The 23,835-nt window shown below is 44.3% G+C and overlaps 1 protein-coding gene across 2 annotated transcripts in view; it reads left to right on the plus strand.

Annotated features, from left to right (window-relative positions):
- AFF1 (AF4/FMR2 family member 1) overlaps positions 1–23,835 on the plus strand; it is a 68,263-nt gene that overhangs the window by 39,293 nt on the left and 5,135 nt on the right. Inside the window, exons 4-20 of one of the 2 annotated variants that reach the window (XM_048303622.1) lie at positions 3,766–3,810; positions 4,825–4,911; positions 5,498–5,534; positions 5,898–5,949; positions 10,237–10,291; positions 10,420–10,463; positions 11,883–12,039; positions 13,341–14,219; positions 15,887–15,984; positions 18,665–18,905; positions 19,694–19,785; positions 19,996–20,059; positions 20,860–20,996; positions 21,235–21,306; positions 21,929–22,022; positions 22,125–22,168; positions 22,926–23,170. In XM_048303622.1, the coding sequence (XP_048159579.1) occupies positions 3,766–3,810; positions 4,825–4,911; positions 5,498–5,534; positions 5,898–5,949; positions 10,237–10,291; positions 10,420–10,463; positions 11,883–12,039; positions 13,341–14,219; positions 15,887–15,984; positions 18,665–18,905; positions 19,694–19,785; positions 19,996–20,059; positions 20,860–20,996; positions 21,235–21,306; positions 21,929–22,022; positions 22,125–22,168; positions 22,926–23,170 (2,443 nt within the window). The remainder of the gene's footprint in view (positions 1–3,765; positions 3,811–4,824; positions 4,912–5,497; positions 5,535–5,897; positions 5,950–10,236; positions 10,292–10,419; positions 10,464–11,882; positions 12,040–13,340; positions 14,220–15,886; positions 15,985–18,664; positions 18,906–19,693; positions 19,786–19,995; positions 20,060–20,859; positions 20,997–21,234; positions 21,307–21,928; positions 22,023–22,124; positions 22,169–22,925; positions 23,171–23,835) is intronic. The other variant, XM_048303623.1, reaches the window with a different exon arrangement.

Genomic DNA, 23,835 nt, shown 5'->3' on the forward strand with positions numbered 1-23,835 from the left:
CACGTGGTGGCTTCTGAAATAATGCATGGCCAACTCTCTCTGGGAGGCGACTTTTTGACATCTTGCTTGAAACTATTCTGCCACAGCCTCCTGATGAGACAAGCTATTTAAAGACCAGGGAGAAAGCTTCAGCCCCCTTCTTCCACATGAGAGCCATCCTTCAGCTCCACTTGGCACATGTGACAGAGTGGGATGAAAATGTGTGCTGTAATTTTTAATGGAATATCTTTTTAAAAAGAAACAACCTCAGAAGCTCTTTAACCCCATCTTCATTACAAAAAAAAAAAAAAAGCAACCAACCACTGCTTATTCTTTGTAGCATCTATGGCCCACATATTATCATGGCCAGTGGGGCATCCCTTTTGTGTGCCTGGTGGTTCCTTAGGTGGTTTAGTTTGGTTTTGGGGATTCTTATTATTGTGATTTCCTCATTCATTCCCGAACAGAGCTGTGCAAGGCTCAGGGCGTGAGCAGAGCTATGTGTTCATGAAAGTGCACAGATTTTGGAATTGGAGGAGAGGACGAGGAAGTATTTCTGAGAGTTTCGTCACACAGTTGCTATGCAGTGTGAATTGAGTGCCTGCGCGGATTTTAAATTGTTTTCTAAATTAGGAGCTCCCTCTCCTCTTTGGGGGTATGTGCACCTGTGCATTTCTGCAAGCCTGTTGTAGTAAAGACAGACTAATTCCTCAAGTAACTTCTAGGGCTTCTTACGTTTGTGTAGATGCTTGGAATTATTTTGGCCTGAAGTCTTTTTCAGTTCAGATCAAAGTAGTAGTGAATCCTTTAGTGGCTGTTTTCCTTTTTTTACTTTTAAATCAGTATTCTTATTAATATTATTAGTAATTAAATGAGTATTATTGCTGTGGGAGCTAGCTGTTATTGAAGCACAGCATCAGTTTGGTTGTGCTTGACCTTGACCACCAAAACATCTTGTAAGTGACATTTGGAGGTGCCTGTGTCATTCCCAAACTGAAAGAGTGTGTGAATGTGGCATAAGGAAATCCTAGCTGGGGACTGTACAAATGTCAGTGTCAGACAACAAATATGCACCAGGCTTAACTGGAGTTGTCTGTGGGGAGCACATTATAGTGTTCCCAGGAAAGGCTGTAAAAGTGCTAGCAGGGATAGACAGCAACGTGGAATATTTGATCTCCCACACCCACAGTCCTCAGTGGAGCTGAGCTCATTTCAGGGATTTCTTTGGCTTTATGGTTTTTTAACTCTTCCTGCAGCAGCATCATATTTCTGCTTTTCCCTAAACTCTTCTCTTAAAGCTGGCAAGGACATCCCTTGCTGCTGGGTGGTAATTGTGGTTTAATGGTGGTTTAGTGGTTTAACAAGCTGAAACACAGCCAAGATGTGACTTGGAGAAAAAAAACACCAAACAAACAAAAGGGAAGAAAATACTCAGGATTCAGAAAAGCCCACCTCCTTCAGGTACTGGATGCATAGCTTTGTAAAAGATGAAGTGTCCTCGGTCACTGGAGCTGGGATGTAGGGAAAGGGGGAATGCCCCACAGGTTTGGGGCACAGGGACAGTCACAGTCCTACCTGAGAGCAGAACCTCCATGCAGTCAGCTGACTCTGACCAGTTTTGGTGTGGTTTTGACCCTGTGCATGTCCCGAACAATCTGTGATTGTAATCTCTAGAGCAATCATTTCACCATGTATTTGATAATGGTATCCTAAAAAATTCAACAAAGACAGAGGTCCTTATGCTGTCGATGCAGTCTTGTGTGGTGCTTGTTCAGTGTTGTGTGTTTCTTTCCCTTTAAATTTTGTGCCATGAGGAACAAAGTGGTTTCTGCTGAGCCCCTGGACCTGTGAACAACCAGTCACTGAACCCTTGGGGGTTACAATAAATCCTCCTGACAATTGAACTATAAATACTCTGTGTATGTAAACCTGTATCAATGTCAAAGTCTTTTCATACTCATCAGAAGGAACTCCAGGAAGGGTGATGTGGGTTGTTTGGCAAGGATAAGAGAGGTCCAGACTGGCTGTTACAGATACTCTCTGATTCTCAGGTTAATTGAATTCCACTTTTGTCATCACTTATCACCTCATAAATCTTAAGTTTCTGAAATGGGTGAAGTAAACTGATTTTGATTTGTTGCAATCAATCTATTATAGAGAGAGTTTTCAAATACTTTGTACAGGCAGGATCTTGATTTCTTACCGGTTTTGTGGGAAGTTTTTTTTTTTTTTTTTTTTTGTGATGCTGTCATAGGATATCTCAGGAGTTTCTGGAGCAATCTGTACAGGAAGATGCAAGTGCTTGTGTCTGCTGTTTTCCACTTACTGTATTAAGAAATAAATTAGGCTGAGCTACCAGGTTAAGCTTGCTGGGAAGTAGAAGAGGAAAAGAGTTGCCTTTTTTGGCACTGTGAGTTACAAAGCATCCTGGTCTCTTGCCATGTGGTAGTTCCTTGCTGTTCACCCTCCCTGTCCCCTCCTCCTGCCTGCTGTGGGACACATCTGCAGGCCTTGCTTTCATTTGTGTGACTAATCTGGCCGTGCCTCAGCTTTTGTTTGTTTGGGTGAGTAAGGTCAGAAGCAGCTCTCCATACGTGATTTTCTGAAGAAAAGTCAAGGCTTTGTCAAATGAGCACTGCCTCAAAGAGAGCTTTATGTAGACTCAGACAAATGGGGCTGCAAGGAAAAGGCATTCCTCATCTCCTCTTCTCCTTCCAATGTAAATAGTGCAGCATGTGGGAAACAGATGAGTGGACTTCCTGTGAAAGGGCCAAGGATGATAATTTTTGACTTTATTGAAGTGTTTGTTTGCTTTGCTCTTTACTTTTTTCTGGGGAAGTTCCTTCTGGTTGGGTGCTGTAGCTCACTGTCCTCTTCCTTGAATGTGAATAAAGTCTCCCTGGCCTTTCCCTTTCAGCAATTACTCTGATGACTGGACGCTTCCATAGAATTTCTTGTTTATAGACAAGAAACTGGTCTGGGATGCATTTTGCTTGTTACGACTACTCAGCTCTTTGGTTGTTTTCTGTTTCAGCCACCTTTAAGGATATCAGTTAGGAAAGGACATGTAAATAACAGATACTCTCAAAACACACACTTTGTTAGTGGGTGAGAAGCTGATCTGTGGAAGGGAAGTGGTGTTCCCCATGGGTGGGGCACATCAGTGTGTGGAACCACACATACGCTCTGAGAAGGGATATGTTAGAAGACCCTGCTGTTAAAATTTGGGACTGGGTTCTTATAATATCAAGTGATTGACTGTCAGTCACATCTTCAGGTCAGCTGTGTCGTCAGCTCAGCAGCTTTAGATAAGTTATTGGTAGTATCAGTAGAATGTTTGTTCCTTTATCAGGTGCTTTACCAGGTCTGCCACACCTTCATCTCACAATCAGGATGTTTAACTTGATGAGTCAGACTGGTTTCAGCGTTATTAAACACCAAAAGCACTGTGATGCCCCCTTCTTCATTTACCACCAGTAGCTGTGCAATACCATTTGCCGCTGGTGGCCTTGTTTGAGGTGTTTTACCCCATTCCAGGCTGAGCGTCCTGTTGGAATCTCCCCTCACATCTGCCAAGGACCTGAAAACAAGAGGCTTTTTAGAAGTGCATTATTAACTGCCCTTCTGATGGGGATTTTAATCCCTACTAGCATTTTATTACTAATGGGCTTCCATGAAATTTATTGAGCTGTTGGTAAGCAAATGTTCACTGAGTGCATGCTTGTCTCATGTCAGTTGGTAAAAAACCCAAACAAACTCATGCTGCTTTCCTCTTTCTTGTCACAGCAAACCAACCCCATTGATGTGCAGTCCATTGAAGAAATTTTGAGGGTAGGTACTCTTAAATAATAGATCTCTGTGTTTGCTTAGCTTTTGCCTTAACGTAATGGTTGGGAAAAAAATACCTCTCTGCTTCTGTTCACTCAGCAGAGGAGAAGTAAAGATAAGAGTCAGCTGGAGTTGTAAGATCAGTCTTTCTTACCAGTACATAAATGTAATACAGTCTGGTGCAGTTTGAGGCTGACAAGTCATCTGAGACAGCCAGAGCTACTCCTACATCAAGTCAGGGCGTTGCCATTTCCAAGTGCCCCTTCTCCAAAGGCTCTGGACATGCTGCCTTGTGTCCATGCTGCCAGCCCCAGCAGCATGGCCCTGAGCAGGAACACACCTGTGTCCTTCCCACCTGTCTGTGCACGGCATTGCTGCTGCTCCCTCACTGTAATTCCAGTCTACTCATGCAGAGCAAAGCCAGGTCTGATGCAAAACTGTCTCTGCTCTAACCTTGTGTCAGAACTGACTCTGTGAGCAGTGCACAGGCTCCCAGTGGCTGTGGCTGAGTCCATGTTACCCCTTCCCTGTGCACAGTGTGAAAATGCCTTGGGATTCCCAGGCCAGTGGTGCTGATCCTGAGGAGACAGTTCCTTGATGTCAAATGCTATTCTGAGACTCTGAAGTCCTGGTGGAACAGTTTGATTTCTGCAGTTCACTTCCCTCGCTGTTGCTTGAGGTTGCAAAATCCTGATGCCTCGACTGCTCTCCAGAAGCTGCTGTTGGGGCAGTGTTTTAGCTGGAAGGGACCTGTGCACAGGTGCCCACTGGCTGCCCTGTGCTGGTTGGGGTTGCAGCATGAGGATTCCACCTGGAAGTCTGGCATCCTTTTGTGTTTCACCAGACATATCCTATGTTCCTGCCTGTTAGTAATGCATATCACTATTTTTGTAGCAACATGGGGAAACATGTCCAAATGCATGAAGAGGTAGATCCAAATGAATCTCTGAAGCATGAAACTTGTTCTGTGTCTTTCAGCAAAAATCCTGATAGCTGCTCCTCTCAATCTCTTTCCAGGAAATGACCCGCTCTTGGCCACCTCCCCTGACAGCTCTTAATACACCTACTAAAGCAGAGCCTTCCAAATTTCCATTCCCAACAAAGGTAAGATGCCCTCTTTCTGCCAGGACTTTTGATAAACTAGAAGAGAGTTTTCTGGCTCTTGCATGTGTTTCCATCTGATTTTGTCCCCCTCGTTAAGGGCTATTAGAAGGTATTACCTTCAGAAGTAGTCAGATAAATTAAAGCACAATGGGGATGAATAAAAAAATGCTTCAGCAACTTAGACGTTTGTTGTAATTGTGGTCTTCAAATGCAGCTGCTTTTCTGAGACATTTTAAGTATCTCTGCTGAAACACAAAATACATTTTATCTTTTTGTCAACAGAAATATTTGCTGACTGTGTTAAACAGAAGTGTTTGGCAGCTCTTATAAAATTTTAAAAATATTTCTTCAAGCATGTACATACCCCTAATATGCTAGCAACACATTTTTGGTGACAGTAGCACATTACCATTTCTGTCCGTGCTAAGCTACGTCAGGCCAGCTTAGACTATTGGGTGCTTTGACAAGCTAGTTGAAATGTTTATTACAGTAAAGTAACACATGGAAAACAAATCATCAGTATGCTGCTCTTACAAGAGAGCTCGTTTATTTTATTCTCAATTTGCACTTTGTCCTTTTTTTCTAGGAATTGCAACCTGAAGGATCTGTAGCAAAGGATCAGAGTAAGTAGATACCCGAAGGAAATACACAGTTATATGTGTATTGACAGATAGTTTTCCGTGTTGTGTGTTATACATGGCGTGTAAAATGTTTACAATAATTAAGAGGCGTGGTTTCCTCTGCTTTGTTGAACAGTGATGAATTTAGAAATGGCTCAAGAGTTTGTATACATTCATTACCTAGACATTAAGGCAGCAGTTCATCAGAAGACAAACATTATTTCATTAGGAAACCCCATTTGAAATGATGAATAATCTGAATGACAGTTATGTCCTAGATGAGTCTACTCTGGTGCTCAGAAACCATAGGGTAAAATAGGCTACAAGGAGGCAAATAAACCCAACCTATTCATTTCTGATTTCCAGAGCAGTATGGAGCACCTTCAGAAACGTTGCCTAGTTCTCAGCCAAGAACATCGTAAGTAACCAGACTCTGTTCACATCTCTACTGTGCAGTTAATTAAAAGGACCTGGAATGAACTAAATTTTGGGTTACTTGATGTTTCTGAAGATTAAGGTTTTATCAGTCTGATTTTTCTTAGAGAACTTCAGTGGAGGGAATTTTCACCAGAAGAAATAGAATTGTTGCATGATGGAATCATAGAATTGTTTAGGTTGGAAAAGACCTTTAAGATCATCAAGCCTAACCCTTAACCTGACAATGCCAAGTCCACTAAACCTTGTCATTTTTATGATGACTGTATTAAAACCAAAACAAAACTGAAGGAAAAAACCAACTATTAATGCGCCAGATTAAAGTTATTTTGTTCTTTTGATCTGTGGCTGTTTCACATCACACTTCTGTGCTCTTCAACCTACAATAATGTATCCAACTGACATAAATTACAAAGGATCCAAACTGAATCTGATTCTGGATATTGTTTTGAAGCCTGGGAGGGCTAGTAAAGCTACAGCTACAAGAACTGTAAAAACCAGGGCTGAAATTTTAAAGAAAAAAAAATTGGTACATAAAATAACTTGGTGCAGTTCTTGTAGGTGAAAAGTGGTTATCTGCTAATTAGGTTAATTACAGAAGTTGCTTGAAAGCAGTTTTGTGTGGGCTGACATTAATCTTTCAGGATTAACTTGGCCAAATGCAGCATTGGTGGGTTCTGAGCCCCAAGTAACAAATGGAAGTCTTTCCATGTCTGGAAGGCTCAGGGGTCCATGTGCAAGGCACTTGCTGAGACATTAAATTTAAATGTCTGTCAGTTGATATGATACATAAAGATCTCATTACTCCATGATGTGTTGTTCCATGGAAGGCTGCAAACTACAGACTTGTACAGCTTACTCCACTTGTTTGCCTTTTCCTTATCACAAATAATTTAATTAAAAACAAAACAAAACTGGGCTAGTCACAAGTAAGAGCAAAAGCATGTCTCTGTCTTGGTTGCGATTTTAGAATTTTTCACTCAAGCTCTGTAGGGTCTGTTAAACATTCCTTTTCCTACTGTTGCAGCATGATGCACTGGAGCCTTCACTCACTGGGAGCATGGGATAGTGTCCTGCTGAGCAGTCAGCTACTCCCTTAATCTCCTCCTTATTTTGGTTCACTTTCTTCCACCCCACTTCGGTCCTCAATGACTTCTGTAAATTTTCACTGCACTATTAAAACTAGTATTTCCAACTGCTCCAGGCTGTGCCTTCCTCCTCAGCTACCCTATGGCCATCATCATTATTTCAGTTCTCAGCTGCTTTTAAAAAATCCCTTTAGCCCTTCAGTCAGTTTTCCAGGCAGCAGAGAGAGAAGAGACTTTTCCTGCAGACAGGAATTGGAAAATACTCCTTTCTTAGCCCACAGGGCCAGAATTGTGAATTTGGCGTGTAAATTTGGCTCCTTTAGCTAAGGAGCTCTGTCCTTAGATGTAATCCCCTCTCTGCTCAGCATCGTTGTTGGGCCCTTCAGAGCCAGTGCTCACCTGCAAGGGATGTGTGTGCCCATGGCCAGCAAAGGCAGTGGAAGCAGGAGGAACAGGGTGGCCTGGTTTTGTGTCCAAGTGAGGCTTGCCCGAGGACTTCCTCTACATCTTTCCCTTGAACTGATGCATCCCTTCTTTTTTGTGTTTGTTTTCTTTGGCACAACAGGCCTGGCTTTCTGTGCTGTTCAAAGCACACGTGACTGTCTGAAAATTCAGCTGCCTGGAGTAGCTTGTGTTGCAAAGTGTGGCTGGATGAAAACAAACAGCGTTTGTGCTGGTTAATTAGAAGATGAAATCCCAGGGCATCTGTGTGCCCAAATTAAGCATTCAGCTTTTCAGACCGTGTAGGGATTTCCCAGATGGATTTCATTCTTGAATGCAGCCTTGAAGTTTGCACCTGGCACTGCTGGAATGGAAGCAGCCCTTCTTTTACAAGGGGACATGCCAGCTCATTCTTGGTGATTCATCTTTAACCTGGCTAGCAGAGAGGCACCAGCCTATGCTTTCAGTGAGGTTGTTTGGCAAGTGATAATAATTTTAGTGCTGTTTCTCTCACTGAAAGAACTCTTTTGAAATAGCTGTAGGGAGATTAATGGTGTGTATATAAGCTGCAAATGAACAGGTCCTGCAAATGAAACCTTGGCATCTATTAACTCCTGAGCTAACTGGAGCATTAAAATTATTAAGACAGATTTATTTTCTTTAACTAGCCTATTTAGCAATTTGTCAAAACCCTGTTTTGGGGAAACTGGCTTTGGCTACCCTTGCAGAAGTATGCCTTGAAGTCTAGTGTTCTTCCTTGATCCCAAATAGAGTATATGTAGTTGCAGTGTTCTTTTATGCTGATGGATTTTATTTACCAGCAGCTCAGGTGGAAAAGGTAGTCCTTTTTATTAAAAACAGCTAAATCAGATATAAGAAGATTGAGGTAGTTTCTTTGCACATCCCTGTCCACAGCAGGGTTTTGAAATGAAATGATCTTTAAGATTCCTTCCAACACAAACCATTCTGTGATTCTATGATTATCCTCTTACCTCTAAAGGAAATAAGTCTTTAGTCCCCAGTTCTTAAAGCAGAAAAAAATAAAACAAACACAAACGAACAAAAACCAAACCCAAAAGCAAACTCAAAAACTTTCAGCATATTTTTGCATCCCTGGAAGTTTCTTCACTACCGTTTTGAAGGACTCCTTCCCCTATGGAGTTGTAAAAGAAAATGAAAAGGATTCACTGAGATACCAGTAGATGCTTGGCCAAACTGCCCAGAAGTGTGAAGAGTGCCTGTATTACTTTTTATCTTTCTGTGCCTCATCTGTCTGGCAGTGAACTTGGGCTCTGGCCCACATGCAGTGCTGGCTCATGCAGGATTACTGCAGGCTGTGGGCTGTTTGCCTTCTGTAGGAAATTCAGGGCTCTCCTTTTCCAAGGTGGTGTCGCATAGAGCTTCCCTTCAGTGTTTACTCTTAGTGAAGAGGCAAGAGGTGATTTCCACCGAGAAGGTGTGTGAGGAAATGAGGCAGTGGAGGGTAGCTCACAGGGGAATGGCAGTCAAAATGCCTGAACAAAGAAAGAACCGACTTTTTCCAACTTTCTCCCCCTCTTTCCAGGGTGATGTGGTGTGGTTCACTGGGGATCACTTATGTTTGTTTTCTTGCTATAAAACATGTTGTCATGAGGGGTCACAGTCTTATTTTTCTTATTTGGTAATAAGAAAAATTTCTCACAGAAAACCTGTGGTTTGAAATGAGGTTGAAATAAGCAGAGTTTTGATCTGATTGATTAAAATTCCTGTCTCAGTTCCCAAGCTTTTGATCCCATTTTTGGAAGCACACTTGAATAGTCCTCTGGGTTGAGGAGTCAATCACTAGCTAGTTTCAGGATTTGAGTAACTGTACTTTTGAATAGCCAAGTTTTGCCTGCCTATTTTCCAACTCCTTTGGGATGCCTGCAAGTTTGCCAAAGAGGGGGATAACAATCTGGGAGAGCTTTGGGTCCCTCTCCTTCCTTTCCAGCCTTTTAACAACCTTGGTAATATATTGAAATTGCAAACAGTAGTTACCACCTGGAGGCAGAGGACTAAATGATGCTTTTGGAAATATTTGTGGGCAGCCTGCTCTCTTCCCTAGCAATAGTGAAACAGAGCTTGTGCCTCCCCACTTGTAAACTGCTCTGAGTACCTGAGCTGCTCAACATTACTGCTGAGATGTGCAGGAGCATGGAGTTCATTGTGAGGGGAAGAGATGGGAGATGGGCATTGACTTACCTATGTGTGACAGGAGACTAGAGCAGCAAAATGAGAGTCCTTAGGACAGAAGAAATATTCGCAGCCCCTGAGAGCAGAGTGTGCGGACATGCACAGCTCCTGGTGCTCCTGTTGCTTTCTGTCCCTTGAGGAGCCAGTGCAGGCTCATAGCATGAGAGTTCTTACTGTACCAGGATCAGACTTCTTCCACCCTGTGCCAGTGTGCTAGGTAGCCTTTCTGAGGAGCATTCCCCACACAGAACTTGGTCTTTGTTGTCTGTAAATGGCAGCCATTGCTACAGACCTCCATTGCAAAATATCCCAAGGTCAGTTGGAAAGCAGAGGTAAAAAAAAAAAAAGCAAAACATTTTAACCATTCATTTCAGGTAATGACAGGGTTTAGTAGATTGAGCATGCCAAATGTTCAGAAAGGATGGGGGAGGTTGGTTTGTTTTGGCAAGCACAAACCAAATCTTTTTCAGTGCCTGCTGCTTCAAAATGTGTCTGCCTTGGCTGATATTTATCTTCTGGTTGTCTTTCAGAATGCTCCAGGACGACCTGCAACTCAGTGATAGTGAAGAGAGTGGTGACGACCAAGTCGGTTTTAGCTGTTTTATACAATAGGCACACAGACTTCCCTTTAAACATCACCACTTGTTGCATTGTTCTGAGTTCTGAGCTAACCTTTCCTCCCCCTCTCCTCTTTGTTTTTGTGAACAAAACAGGTTGTTGAAAAGTCACCTTCTTCACTTGCTGCTCCAAGGTACAGGTTTGTTCCCAAACTACTCACTAGACCACATAAGGAGTAAAACAAAACTGTTTTTTATGTGTGGGGTAGGAGGGTAAGGGTTCCTGGTTTCTCCTGTAGCTACAGACTTTGGTTTCTGGCTGCTGTTGAAAGTCAGCTTTAGTTGTGTGGGGTTTTACAGAAAGCTCCAATTAGAAATGAATAATCCAGGCATGCTGGATTTTGCCTATGAACCAGAACTGTATTTCCTCAACTGCTCCCATCTCTTCTCCTCCTCCCCTCCACCAGTGTGTCTGTAGATCACACTGCAGCTAATGGGATTTTCAGCTGTAGTGGCAATGGGTGAGATGTGAGTCCAGTTTTAGCTCAGAAGGAAGCCCAAAACAGCCAAGTGGGTAAAGAACAGGAAAGGGTTAGGAAGGCTCCTTGAAGCTGTTTCAGCTCTTCTTGATAAGGAAGCTGACTGTAAGCAGTTCCTGCCATGTATTGTTAGTCAGAAGCAATAGTCAAGGTAGACTGAACAGCCACATGCCAGCATTTGAGGAAGGAAGGCGGAAAAGCTCACAATTTTTCCTATAGGAGAGCGCTGACATAGATTTTTTTGGCTTGATATATATATTCTTCAAGCACAAGGTAGTGGTCTGCAAAGTCAGACTTGCAGAGGAGCACACCAATGCTTGGCATGATCTGTGTCTCTGCAAACTCTTAAAATAGGAGTGTTCTCATGATATCAGTCTTGTATCAGCAAGGAGCTTGCCTCCAACTCGTACAAATGTGTTGATACTGATGTGGGAAACCAAAGCAGAAAAAATAAAATATCTACATTTTAATTTTGTAAGCCCATTTCAAAACAAAAAAACCACTGTGCATAAAAGTGACAGCTCTCCCTCAATTCCATCCACTCCACTGTCAGTGTGGAGCAAAACACTTTTGGTTAGAGGAGGGTGTTGCAAGAAATGCTGCTGCCTCATGTGGCTATTAATGAAGTGGTTACAGCAGCATGACCAAATAATACAGATGAAGTGAAAACTTAATGGGCAGAACAGGAAAAACAGAAACCATCCTGAAATATATGTTCCTGTCTTGTTCACCTTTATTTCAAGTTTTTCATTTTGAGGGTTGGGGTTTTCAGAAAAGCACTGGGCAGTTTTGGTGCTTTTTAAACTTTGATTGGCTAAATGCAGTTTCACATTGTGGCAGTGCCATCCTGCTTACATATTTGACTGGGTTGGAGTTGAAGGTTTATTATTTCCAGCAATTTTATATTCTGGTGCTTTATGTGTTGAGTATGCCAATGTATATCTCTGGCCTGCTCCCCTCTCATCTCAGTGCCAAAACACGGGGTTTCAGTTTTATTTTTGAATACTGCCATGTCAATAAAATAAGTAAGTAACCTTCAGCCATGCTGCTTTCTAATTTTATCTCATGGTGGCCTTGCAGTTCCTTACAGTCCCAGCCCAAGAGTGTGGCATCAGCACATTCCAGCAGCTCGGAGTCAGGGAGCACCAGTGACTCAGACAGCTCCTCAGACTCGGAGACAGAGAGCCACTCGAGTGACAATGAAGTGAACGACCCTCCAAGAGCACCAGCACCTGAGGTGAATGCAAATAAAAGGCAGAGGCTGCTTACACAGCCCCTTGCCTCACACTCTCAATGCAGTCAGGGCAGGAGACCTGAAACATTGTCATTGTTCAGGTGTCCCTTTGACATCTTTGCTGCATCACTCGACTTTTCTTGCCCTTTGCTTCCCTTCTAGAGTTTGTCAGCCTTAGTTACCCTTAGTAACAACATAATTAGACTTTCAGATGCCCAACCTGGGGGTGCTCCCCTGTGTCCTTTGGCATAGTTGTCTAACTCTCCTGGAGGAATCAATGCCTTCACTGTGGAGATACAAGCAAGGCACAGATGGGAAGCATGGCTGGGCTGGGCTGTGTGGGGCCCACCTCTGCCCATGCAGGATTTCTGGGTGCCTTTGTGGGCAGTGGTGGCAGGGTGAGACCAGTTTCCTGATAATTTAAGAGGAGCTGCTGCCTCCCTGCAGCTCCTGTGCCCGAGTGACAGATTCAGCTTCTTCCAGGTCGCAGCTGAAGAGATCAGAACTGCAAGAAGGGCTGGAATATGCTTAGTCTTGCTGCTGTTGAATTTGGCTTGGATACTGCTGCAGTGGCATTTCTGAGGCTTTTACTGGGAAAACAGACAAACAGAACTTGGTGCCTTAAACTTTCATAATTGAGACCATGCATTTTAAAAAAAATCTTCTGCAGAAGTACTCATGTCCCATGCTTTCAAACAGTTCCTCCAGCTTGCAAAACGTTCTCAAGCCAGTGGGAAGTGCATGGCTGTATCTGCAGACCACAGCTGATGTAAAACAATCTACTGGCAGTTTTGAGGTACTTTTACAAAGCCCTTTCATTTATTTTTCCTCCCCTGCCTCAGCTCTAGCTTTCTTTATTTTCACCTTAGAAGTGCATGAACAGGGAGACGCCAAAAACAAGCTTTGAGACAGCCTGTCTTTGCATCTGACTCTAATACTCTTTGCCCTCCAGCAGTTCAGTTACAGACTTTGCCCACTGCAGTATGGTGTCCTTGAAGGAAGATGTTATACTTCTCCTCTTTTACCAAATTCTGCCTGTTTTGTCCTGAAAATACCAATGAAGTCCTAGCTACTTACCATTGACCTTTTTATCCTTTTTTTTATTCAGCCAGATGTTCGTCTATGATGCTCTGGAGCAAGTTAGTGCACGTGGCCTGTTTGTTTATAGTCAGTTCTTCACATGCAAAAGCACACACTTTGAGTCCTCTAGGCAAGAGTCCCTGGGCTCTGGTGAGCTGTGCTAGGGTGGAAATAGCCCATAAAGGCATCAGTTTTGAATCCTCCCTTTCTCTTCTTGTCTGCAGCCTGAGCCACCAACTTCTAATAAGTGGCAGCTCGACAACTGGCTGACCAAGGTGAATCCACCAGCAGTGCCAACAGAGAGCCTCAGTGAAATTGCCTGTGGGGATGGACGTGAGGAGGGCAAGAAGCAGGAGTGGGGCATCAGCAGCAATTCCTCCCAGCAGCATGCTGAGCTGAGGGAGCCTCCTCACAAGAGCCAAGTGGCCAGGGCTCCTCAGGAGGCTCCTCTTCCGACCAAACGCAGCTGCCAGAAGCCTCCTGCGCATGCTGAGGAGCCCTCGCCCAGGCAGACTGTGGGGGTCAAAAGGCCCAGCAAGCCCCTGGTGCACGAGGGACCCAAGAGAGGCCTGAAGGTGGAGAGTGAGCCTGGTCCTCTGGAGGCTGCAGACCAGTCTTCTAGGGACAAGCTGAAGGTCAAAAAAACACTGAAGACAAAATCCACTGACAGAAAAGACCTGAAGCCAGGACTTCAAGAGCCCTCTGAGAAAAAAAAGGACAAGGGCTCCCACCAGGCCAACGCCAAGCCCTTCTTGGACCCCAAGCTCATGGGAGATGCCCAGGCACGTGATGCTCTCAGTCCCCTTCCTCAGGGCCAGGGCACAACCCCCATCAGGACCAGCAGCCACAGGCCTCAGGATTTGCACAAGGAGAAACTACCCTTGCCTCTTGGGGAGAAGTTGCTCTCACCAGTGAGGGACCCCCCAACCCGTGAGCGCCTTGTGGTGAAAATAGATCTCTGTCACCTGGAGAAAGTCCCTCAGCCCCCCAGGAAAGATGGACACCAGAGGAAAGCAGAGACCAAGGACCTTTCTGGTGGGAGGAAGCAGAATTTGAAGAGGAAAGCCACGGACACTCCTGAAGAGTCCCTTGGAAAGAAGAAGGTGAGAGGTGGAGTGGGAGGTGGGTTTGTACAAGGACCAATGTGGTGTTTGAAAATCCCATGTGGAGTTTCCACTTCATAGGTTGGGAGTAGAGCCCTTATCCTTCTATAAAGCTGTTATCAAGGGGCATGTGAAGCAAGACTGTCTGCGGATGTTTCTTGTTGGTCACAAATCCCCTCCTGAGCAAACAAAAAGCCCTGGAAGCTATCTAACGTGCTTTGGTGTTTCAGAATATATTTTTGCTCTGTTTCCTTGAAATCCTAGTTTTGTCAGACAACAAAACCAGTTGTAACAGTCACTTTCCCTTGAATTACAAGAAAGTCCTTTATTTAACTGAGGTGATCATTGCTCACAAGTGTTTTTTGGAAAGCTGACTCGACTATGAATATACCTCCAGCCAGCTGGGTCAGCTGCACAAAGAGTTGTCTGCAGGCCTTGTGGTGAATAGGTATTCCCTCTGGATATTTCAGTCCCTGACTCCGCTTTTGCTCCTCCTCACAGAGCAGGTGGCTCAGCATGGGTGGGTGAATAACCTTGGTTTGGGTTTCATTTAGTTTTGCCATTTAATGAGTTTCTTGTAATTGTGAGGGAGAATTGAGAAGAGCAGGGAAATAGTAAAGAAACTTGAGAGACCCCCGGAAGTTTCTGCTCTTGCAGAGCAGTGGGAGAAAGGGAAGCAGGCAGTCAATCTGTCACATCTCTCCTGTTGTCTAGGAGACACAGGAGAGGAGTTATTTGATGTTGGACATGTCTTCCCTTGCAATCCCAGTGTGCCTGACTGCAGAGAAACCCCCCTTAGAGCCTCACTGTCAGTTCTGTCAGTGCATTAGTACCCTTGGAGGCTCAGGCCTCACAGCAGCCAGCTGGGTCAGGTACAGCTGTCAGATGCCTTTTGTGGCAGTGTCGAACCTGAAAAACAGCATAAGGATGTGATCTCAGTGCTGGAGCCTTGTCCTGAGCACCCTGCCAGAGGCAGGCTTTGTGTCGCAGCACAGCCCAGTGAGTGACACAAAGCTGGCTGTGTCCCAGACATGAGTACAGACTGGGAGAACTCACTGAGAGCATTCCAGCGGAGAAGGACCTGGAGATTCCATTGGATGAGAGCCTGGACATGACCCAGAGGTGTGTGCTTGCGGCCCAGAAAGCCAAACGTGTCCTGGGCTGCATCCAAAAATGTGTGGTCAGGAGGCTGAGGGAGGGGATTCTGCCCCTCTGCTCTGCTCTGGTGAGACCCCACCTGGAGCACTGCATCCAATTCTGGGGTCCCTAGATTACCAGCACTTAAAAATTTCACCTGTATCAGCATTTTCGTAATAAAAACCAAACCCCCTGCACATCTGGAGTATCTGTTTGATCCAAGTGACATGCAAGTGCCTTGCTTTTGATTACTGTTAGCAGCAATAGGTTTAGCAGTTCCATCCCTGCCACTACAGAGCAATTAATCTATCCAAGCAAAATTAGATAAAATGTCATTTTAGGTTACTTGTCAATGAGCTTGCAATCTGTATCTTCTGTGCTGTGGATTTGCAATTTGTTGGTTCCAATAAGGTATTTTTTCTTCTTTTTTTAACCAGAATCAATCAAACTTAGCCATGTTGGTCTGTATTTTATGTGAACTTTGAAAACCTAAGTAATTTTATTTTTCCTTTTTTTTTCCTTCCTATTAGAGGGAAGAGAAGGAGGAGACTGATCGGAAGAAAATGAAATCAGAAAAAGAAACAAAATCATTGCAGTCTTCAGCTAGCAAAGACTCCAGCAAATTGAAGTGAGTATACAGTGGTAGAATGGCAGAAGGACGTATAAATGCAAGTTTTTCCTAAACAGCTTAGATCAAGGAACTGTATTTCCTGTCCTTACACTCATGGGTTTGCTTCTAAAATAATGTGCCTTCTGAAACCTAATCTACAGATTTGCCTTTACATCCTGGAAGTAACCAGTCCAGAAAACAGTTCTGTAGATGTGGGTGGGTAAGGGTAGGGAGCATTTCCTTTCTCCACTAAAATAATCCTGTTGTCTTTCCCTTGTTTTCCTAAGTGACCCAATGGACACACAACTACCATGCCTTTTGAGTCCTGACTGTCTAGAATTACAGGTGGCCTTCATGGCCAGGAGTTCCTCCTTTTTCCCAGCACAGCATTTGCAGTGCTTCTGGTGGATCTGCTGCAGCTTCCCCTGTAACTTGCATACCAGAGCACTGCCAGCATTCTGGCTAGGCCTTTGCTAGAGTGAGTGCTTCCAAGAGCATGTTTCCAATTGGGCACTGTTCCCAAGAGGAGAGACTCATGCCTCAGTCATGGGCTACTGCATTCAATTCCTGCTGGCTTGTGGCTTGGATTTGAGGTGTTGGCTTGGATTGCTATGCAGTGTTGAGGTTTGTGTCCTGACAATAGGAGTAAACTGCTTTTCTGAAGAGAAAACACTGATGCACTCCGGAAGCACTGAGGCATTGGGACTAACATTTAGTTGGGTGAAGTGATATTTGAGCTGTGGTAGTAATGGAAGAGCTTTAATGCTGGGGTTTATTCCTCCCTTTTTCTCAGTGAAAATGAACACCTGTTTTAGTCATGGTCTGGCTTTTGGAATGTGAAGGATAGGATGCATTTTTGGGGAGAGGGTGCATTGAGGCAGGTCAGGTGATGGTTCTGTGCTCTGTGGAGCATCAGCTGTGCCAAGGTGGAGAAACCTTTCCAAACCATGAGAAAAGTGTGTGGTAAAAGAGGGGAGAGGACTGTCCCATGTACAACAGAATGAGGCAGGATGTGCACCATCACACCTCAGTTTTCTCACTGGGTTAAACTTCATTTCCTCCTCTTCTGATGTTGCAGTCCCTGAGCTGGGATTCTCTGCTCAGTGTTTTCTTGCAAACTTTGAGAAACTGATTAAAAATATGTAAAAGAGAAGTGATAAAACAAAGTTTAGAACTATTTGGTGCTGTTTAGAGCTGCCAGAGTTCCCTGGTTATCCTAACTTCAAATGATCAGAAATCTAGTATTATTCAATGTGATGATCTCTGCCATTTAAGATCACAGCATTTTAAGTCTCTCTCAACTTTGTAAGTGTTGTCTAGTTCATCTGGGAAGTCTTAAAGGAAGAACTCAGTTTAATTCTGTCAAAGAACATACAGGATCAAGTGTCAGGGTGAGTATCTCTGACCACAGAAAATACCATCTACCAAAAGGGGAAGAGGCAGGCAGTGCTGCAGTTCATTTGCCTTGTTGGGTGATTCGTCCCAGGGATTTTAGTCACTGAATTACCTCCCTTGTGGGCTGCCCACGTGACAGATTAAATTGAGATGAGGTTGGCCAAACAGCATGTCAAAGACAATATTCTTTCAATATGAAGACTCGTCCCAGACCTCTGGTAATGGTAAAGGACCTGTTTGCAGGGCAATGGAAAGGACCCTTAGACCTACTACTAACATGGGGCAGGGCTTATGCTTGTCTCCACAGATCACCATGTGAAATGGGTTCCTTCGCGGTGTGTGTGGCCATTTGTTGCGCCGTCCTGAAGGGTGAAGGCACTACTAATGCCTTACCCCCAAGATGGACAGAGCATGCTACACGTACCGATACCATGTGCATATCGTTCATGCCACAGGCGTATGTTGGTGGTTTTGAAAGGTTGTTACTGGGTACTCCCCCTCTTCCTTCGTCATATTACATTTGAAAATGTTTCAGGACCTGTTCAGGTTTTTCTCAGTGTGTTTTTATTGATTAAACGAAAAAGGGGGAGATGTGGGAAATAAGAATACCTTTGTTAGAGTTGTTAAATTTGTTATATTCTGTTCACCAAAAAGCACTCTGGGAAGGGCTCAGCTGTGGCTTGGATGGCCGGAGAGTCGGTTGAGAGTCGCCTCGTGTGTGAGGCAGTGATTGGCTGGGGAGACGTGTGGACACCACGTGAGCAGGGAGTGATTGGATGAAGGGACGTGTGAACAACAACACCGCGGTGGCGGCCAGCCAATGGGTGCTTGTTTCGGTTAAGGCTCCCTTGAGTTCGGTTGAGTTGAGAGCATAAAAAGGCTGGGCTCGTTAGGATGAACGAGCTTCTTCGGAGCTACAAGGAGGTCCGCGTGTCTTTGTTCCCCACTGCTACGCCCTCTCGGAGTGAAAAGGGGCTGTATTGGAGGTGTGCTTTTTTTGCAGTGTCCTGATGTTCTGGTTGCAAGTGTTTGCTCCGAGGACAAGTTTTGAGACTTATAGGAATATAATAATATAACTTGAAAAACAGCTTGTTTGTATGTTGATGGTAGGTGAAGGTTTGCTGCCTGAAGCGCAATGAAGCCCCTGAAGTTCTGTTTTGCTTTTGTTGAATTCTTTGTATTAACAAGCCATCTCACACTTCCAGGGGAGTCTAAACAGAATTGGTACATGGTGTAACTAAGTTTGTAAAAAATCTCTACGTTGTATGTACACCGTATTCATGAATCTGCTTCCCATCTCCAGAGCATCAAAAGCTTCCTCTGAAACCCAGAAGAAAGATGTGCTCCCACCACTGCCGGCCATGTCTACTGCACAGCCTGCACCAAAGTCAGCCAAGATGACCCAAAAGAGACCTAGAAATGAGACTGATGAGCTGCCTGCCATGGATAACCCTGCCAGGAACAAGAGCAACCACAAGGATCCTTTGTTTGCCAAACACAGGAAAGTGGAGGGAAATCATATGGAACTGTCAAAGGACATCAAAGTAGGTATCCAGGATAACTGGTGGGATGGTTCCCCCAACCCATGGGTGCTATGTGATTCTCTTTAGAAACATACTCTGTAAACACCAAAGGCATGAGAATCATGTTTATGCTGATCACCATTTTGGATTGTAGGCTACTGCAAATACAATACTGGTGTAAAAATAGGTGTGCTTATAAAAAGAAAGAGGGGATTGCTTAAAATAAGAAACAAGCAACCTGTGGTATTGGCTACAACCCAGATATAAGCCTTTATAGCTTATTTACAAAATGGTTCATGATCCTTGCCAACTGGTTCTTTGCATTTCTGGGTTACAAAATTCAATTACATGGCTGGTGTGGTCTGGGATGTTGCTCTGTGTGTGTTAAGCCAGACTGTGCACACTGTATTAGCTGGCTTCTAACTGCTTGCTTTTTCCTGACAGTGTTGTTAGTATTGGGGAACCAGCAATTGTTGTGTGGTTAAGGTGGAAATAAGTGTGAATGGATCTTACCATTCTGCCTTGGCTAGGGGACATGAAAACGGTGCTGCTTGCAGCCTCACTGCTCTCTTAGTCATTGGGTAAGGAAACCTGCTGCCGAATTTCTCTGTGCTTGGGAAAAGTTTGAATGGTGTTAAGCATTACAAACAGTCAGGTGAGAAGCAAGCAGGGATTGCTGCGGAAGAGAGCCTGGAAAATAGACTATGCTCGGGACAAATAAACATTTTCACTTGAAATTTAGGAAAGCTGGGCTTTGGAATTATTTTAGGCATATCTCTCTAACCAGCTTTATCTCTTTGTTTTTTCAGGGATCTGCAGATGAGGTCACAAAGCCTTTCCCAGTGCCTTCTTTGCCAAATGGTACCTCTAAGCCAAGGAGACCTCTGCTCAAGTTTGAAAAGTAAGTTTTTGTTTGACACCCCTCATCTGTACTTTCTGAAGGCTGGATCTGAAAAGATGATCATAGAAATGGGTAAAACCCCTGAAGGCATGAGGCAAGGCTGGCCCTGAAACCACCCTGGTTTCTGCTTTTTCCTGAGATGTGTGAGACCTGCCTTGTACCCTACCCTGTTTCTCTTTCAACTGTTTTTCCTCTCTGTCCCCAATTCAGGCAGCATTCAAAGGAATACTACATTGAACAGGCCCAGAGGCTAAAGCACAAAGCTGATGCAATGGTAAGCCTTGACCTTGTGCTGGGAATGTTGACCAGCTCCTGCACTCAGCCCTGGTACCTGTGTGTGTGGGAATGAGGTTCACTGGCTACCATGACTTCCTTACTCCATACATGGAGTATGTTCAGTCATGTGTTGGGAGGCTGTCTTTATTTGGCAGGTGTTCAGATGTTCTTCTTTGATGCAAACACATCTAGACAATGGGATTCAGAACTGGCATTGTCTGGGGTTAGCTTTGCAGAGCTATAAAAGAGTCCTTGGAAAACAGATGGAACAGTTAGTTTTAAGATATTTTGAAAAATCAGGATCCTGGCAGCTATTGAGTTGCTGGTGGCCAAGACTTGGAAGTGGCCCTGACAGTCTGATTTTTCTCTGCTCTGCACAGTTTAACAGTGTGCAGGAGTGAACATATTGCTTTGCTAATTTTGGCTCAGTCAGATAATGTCCATTTGCTACTTTCTGTTTACCTGTGAAAATGAAGTGAATACTGCAGTGGGAAAGTTCCCTGTGCCTCGCAGAAGGCAAGCCTCCAAGACCAGACAACAGTATCTAACAAAAGTGAAGATAATAAATTACTCAAGGAAACCATTGAGCAAGAGGAAGAGAGACAAATGGAGCACACAGAGCTGATGACTGGGATCACATTAAGGGTTCTGCTGAGAACCTTTTAGTTGTCACCAGAGGCCAGACTGGAATCTTTTTCTTTTCAAATCCTGCCTAGCTAGGAAGAAAAGAGAGCTCAAGTACACTTGAGAGAAGTGTGTTTGGTCCTAGTTGAAAAATGAGAATTTTTTCCCCAATAGACTGACAAGACTGGAAAGGCCTTGCAGTACCTGGAGGCTGCCCTTTTATTCATCGAATATGGGATTGCCTTGGAATCAGACGTGCTGGAACCAAAATCAGCTTACAGCATACTCAGTGACACCATAGTTCTCATCAAGTAAGTGGCTTTCAGAGGGTGACAGTTTGGCAGCACATTTGGAGGGGAGGGCATTTTGGCACACAGTCCTCTGCTCAAGATCTTACAAAGTTCTGGATGCCAGGACTGGGTACTCGGGGCAGGTTTCCTGACTTTCCAGCTGTTTTTTGAGATTATTGCATGTGCTGTTTTTTCACGGTCTGTGGAGCTTCAGAGCGCTCTGGTGGCTGACAAGGTCCTGTTTATTTTGTCTCCTTAGATTCATTATGACACTGAAACCATTTGCAGACTCCTCAGTCTCTTCACATGGAAAAATCTTTGCTGTGTTACGGTGAGTAATTGTGTTTCTGTTCCTTCATGTTCTGCTTTGAAACTTGATAGAGGGAAAGATCCATTACTTCCAGGGGTGAAGGAATGAGTTAAATGGGAGTTAGAGTTATGCAAAGAAAAAAAAACCCAATATGAAGGAACAGGAAAAAACACAATATAAAAACCAGAATGAATTGAAACGTCTCTGAAGTGAGCTGGGAGATCAGTAAAGGACCACATGTAGAAAGCACAGGCTTTAAAATTTGATCTGCTGGTAACTTGAGAACCACGTAAGGGCTTTCACCTAAGGTGAAAGAATGTGATTTGGCTGCCTATGTTTGAGCTGTGTAACTGAAGCTGTAGCTGAACATGGATGAGGCACTTCTGGATGGGGGCTTACTCAGCCTTTGGCACCTCTGCGAGCCTGGGCACCTGTTTGTATGAAAAACCAGAGAAGGCCCTTCCTTGTTTGTTTCTTTCCCTTGTGATGTTTTTCACAAAGTCTTTTTTTATCATGATCAGAAGAAGGAGAATTTTGAGCTTTCTTGACTTTCCAGTAGAGCTGAGGTGTGCCTGCCTCCATCCCACAAGGCTGATGGGGGCTGGGCACAAACACTGACCCTCGGGTGTGTTTCTGTTCACAGCATGCGCTGCCAGTCCATTCTGCACATGGCAATGTTTGGGTACAAAAAAGACACTGCAATGAGGTATTCCAGACTCCTGAATGACCACTTCAAGGTAGGGCACAGGTATCACTAAGCTGCCAGCTGGATGGCTGTGGTAGTTACTGATGTCAGCTGAACAGGCCAAAACTAACTACGCTTTTATTCCTTGCTGCAGAGTAATTTCAGAGTAATACAAGCACCTTCTCCAGGTGTTGCAAGGTAAGATTGAAAAATTTGTTGTCACGTGTCTGTGTTTCAATGACAATGAGTAAGAGCTTTTCTGTGGTCATTTCATGTGGCAGACAGCTATCAGGCTGTCTTTCAAATTCTATGGCTGGGAGAAGGTTGTTTGGACTTTGATGGTGGTACTGATTCCAGTTACATTGTTTGGCCACCTTGCACAGGCTAGTTCATTGGGAAGTAAATGGTCTCTTGAGAGCAGTGGTGGAAGCCCTGTCATACCAGTGACTAAAATTAGATTGGTTGAAGTGGTGGGGGTGTGATGAGCCAGGCAGTGTCTGGAAGGTGGCCGGCTGACCACATTTAGCTGCCCTGGGTCTATAAATAAGTGTGTGTAGGCTGACCTGGCTGCTCTGAGTAGCTGCCAGAAGCTCCAGCCTCCATAGGAGGGGAGCTTCAGTGTGCCTGAATTGGAAAGCATTAGGGAAAACACTTGGGTAATCTGGTGAAGACTTTCACAAGTAGGTGTAGATTTTGGAAGATAGATGGGTGGCCCTTTCTGATGTCTGGTCCCCACATTTTCTCTTGTTGAGCAGAGTCCTTCTAAATCACTTCCAAAAACTTGGCCTTGCCCTCAAAGTACAATTGTTTGTGCTGTAGCTGAACACATCTCACTTTTCAGCATTCCACTCCATGCTGCCGGCCTGAGTGACACTGGATAGCTCCTTGCATGGGGCAGCCTTGTGGAAAGATGTTTAGCTCTGAAGTTGAATGTGGTGTTTCTTTTCTGCTGCAGAAGCACAGGCTTGCCTTCTCCTCTCTCTCCAATACCCTCTCCTGCTGGATCTGTGAGTTCTCAGCCGGGATCAAATGATAGCAGCAGCATTGGCCACAATGGCATTGGCAACAGCACTGGCTCTACTGTCACTGTCTCCTGTCATATCTCCAGTGTCACCTCCTCCTATGTCAACATCACCTCCTATATCCTTCATGCATATGAAATTTGGGAAAAGGCTGATGCACTGGCCAGAAAGAATAAAGGTAAGTTTTTGCCCTTTGTCTTTTCTGTCTTGTGTCATGGTTATGTGTGTTCTTACTTCAATCCTAACAGTCAGTGCAGCAAGCACCGTACCTAAAGATCAAAGCTTGAAATATGTGGAATGTCTCAGCCAGGGCATATTGGCAGAGATACTTGATGGTGATATATTGATGAGTGTTCCCATTAAAAGGTTGTCTTGGCATCCTCAAATGTCTAAGAGCTACGGGATGAGGGTGTCGAGTGCAGGAAACCAGCCAGCTCGCTTCATGGTAACACAAGAAGCGTAAGGGGGTTGGGGTTTTTTCTGTCTTTCCCTTTGGGGCACTGAGCTTTTCTGAGTTGATTCACTTTGTTTAAAAACATCGTTTTGGCCCATAGCCTTGTGTTTTAGTTTCTGTCAAACTTCCAGGTCATTTTGTCTTGAAAACGGTGAAGCTGCCTAACAGAGAAGCTGAGCAGCACTTGAATTTGAGTCCTTGCTGGGTACGTGCCCAGTATTTGCCAGCAGCAATTCCTAGAATTGCTGCAACTTTTTTTTTAATTTTACAGTTTTGTTGTTAAAAATGTTGTATTGTCCTGTGGTGAATACACAAAAGCCACAGGGTGGGTGCAGTCCAGCCCGTGACCTGCCATCCCACGTGGCCTTAGCAGTGTCGTTTTTCATAAA

This window comes from Corvus hawaiiensis, chromosome 5, assembly GCF_020740725.1.
Source record: "Corvus hawaiiensis isolate bCorHaw1 chromosome 5, bCorHaw1.pri.cur, whole genome shotgun sequence".
NCBI classification, from domain to species: domain Eukaryota; kingdom Metazoa; phylum Chordata; class Aves; order Passeriformes; family Corvidae; genus Corvus; species Corvus hawaiiensis.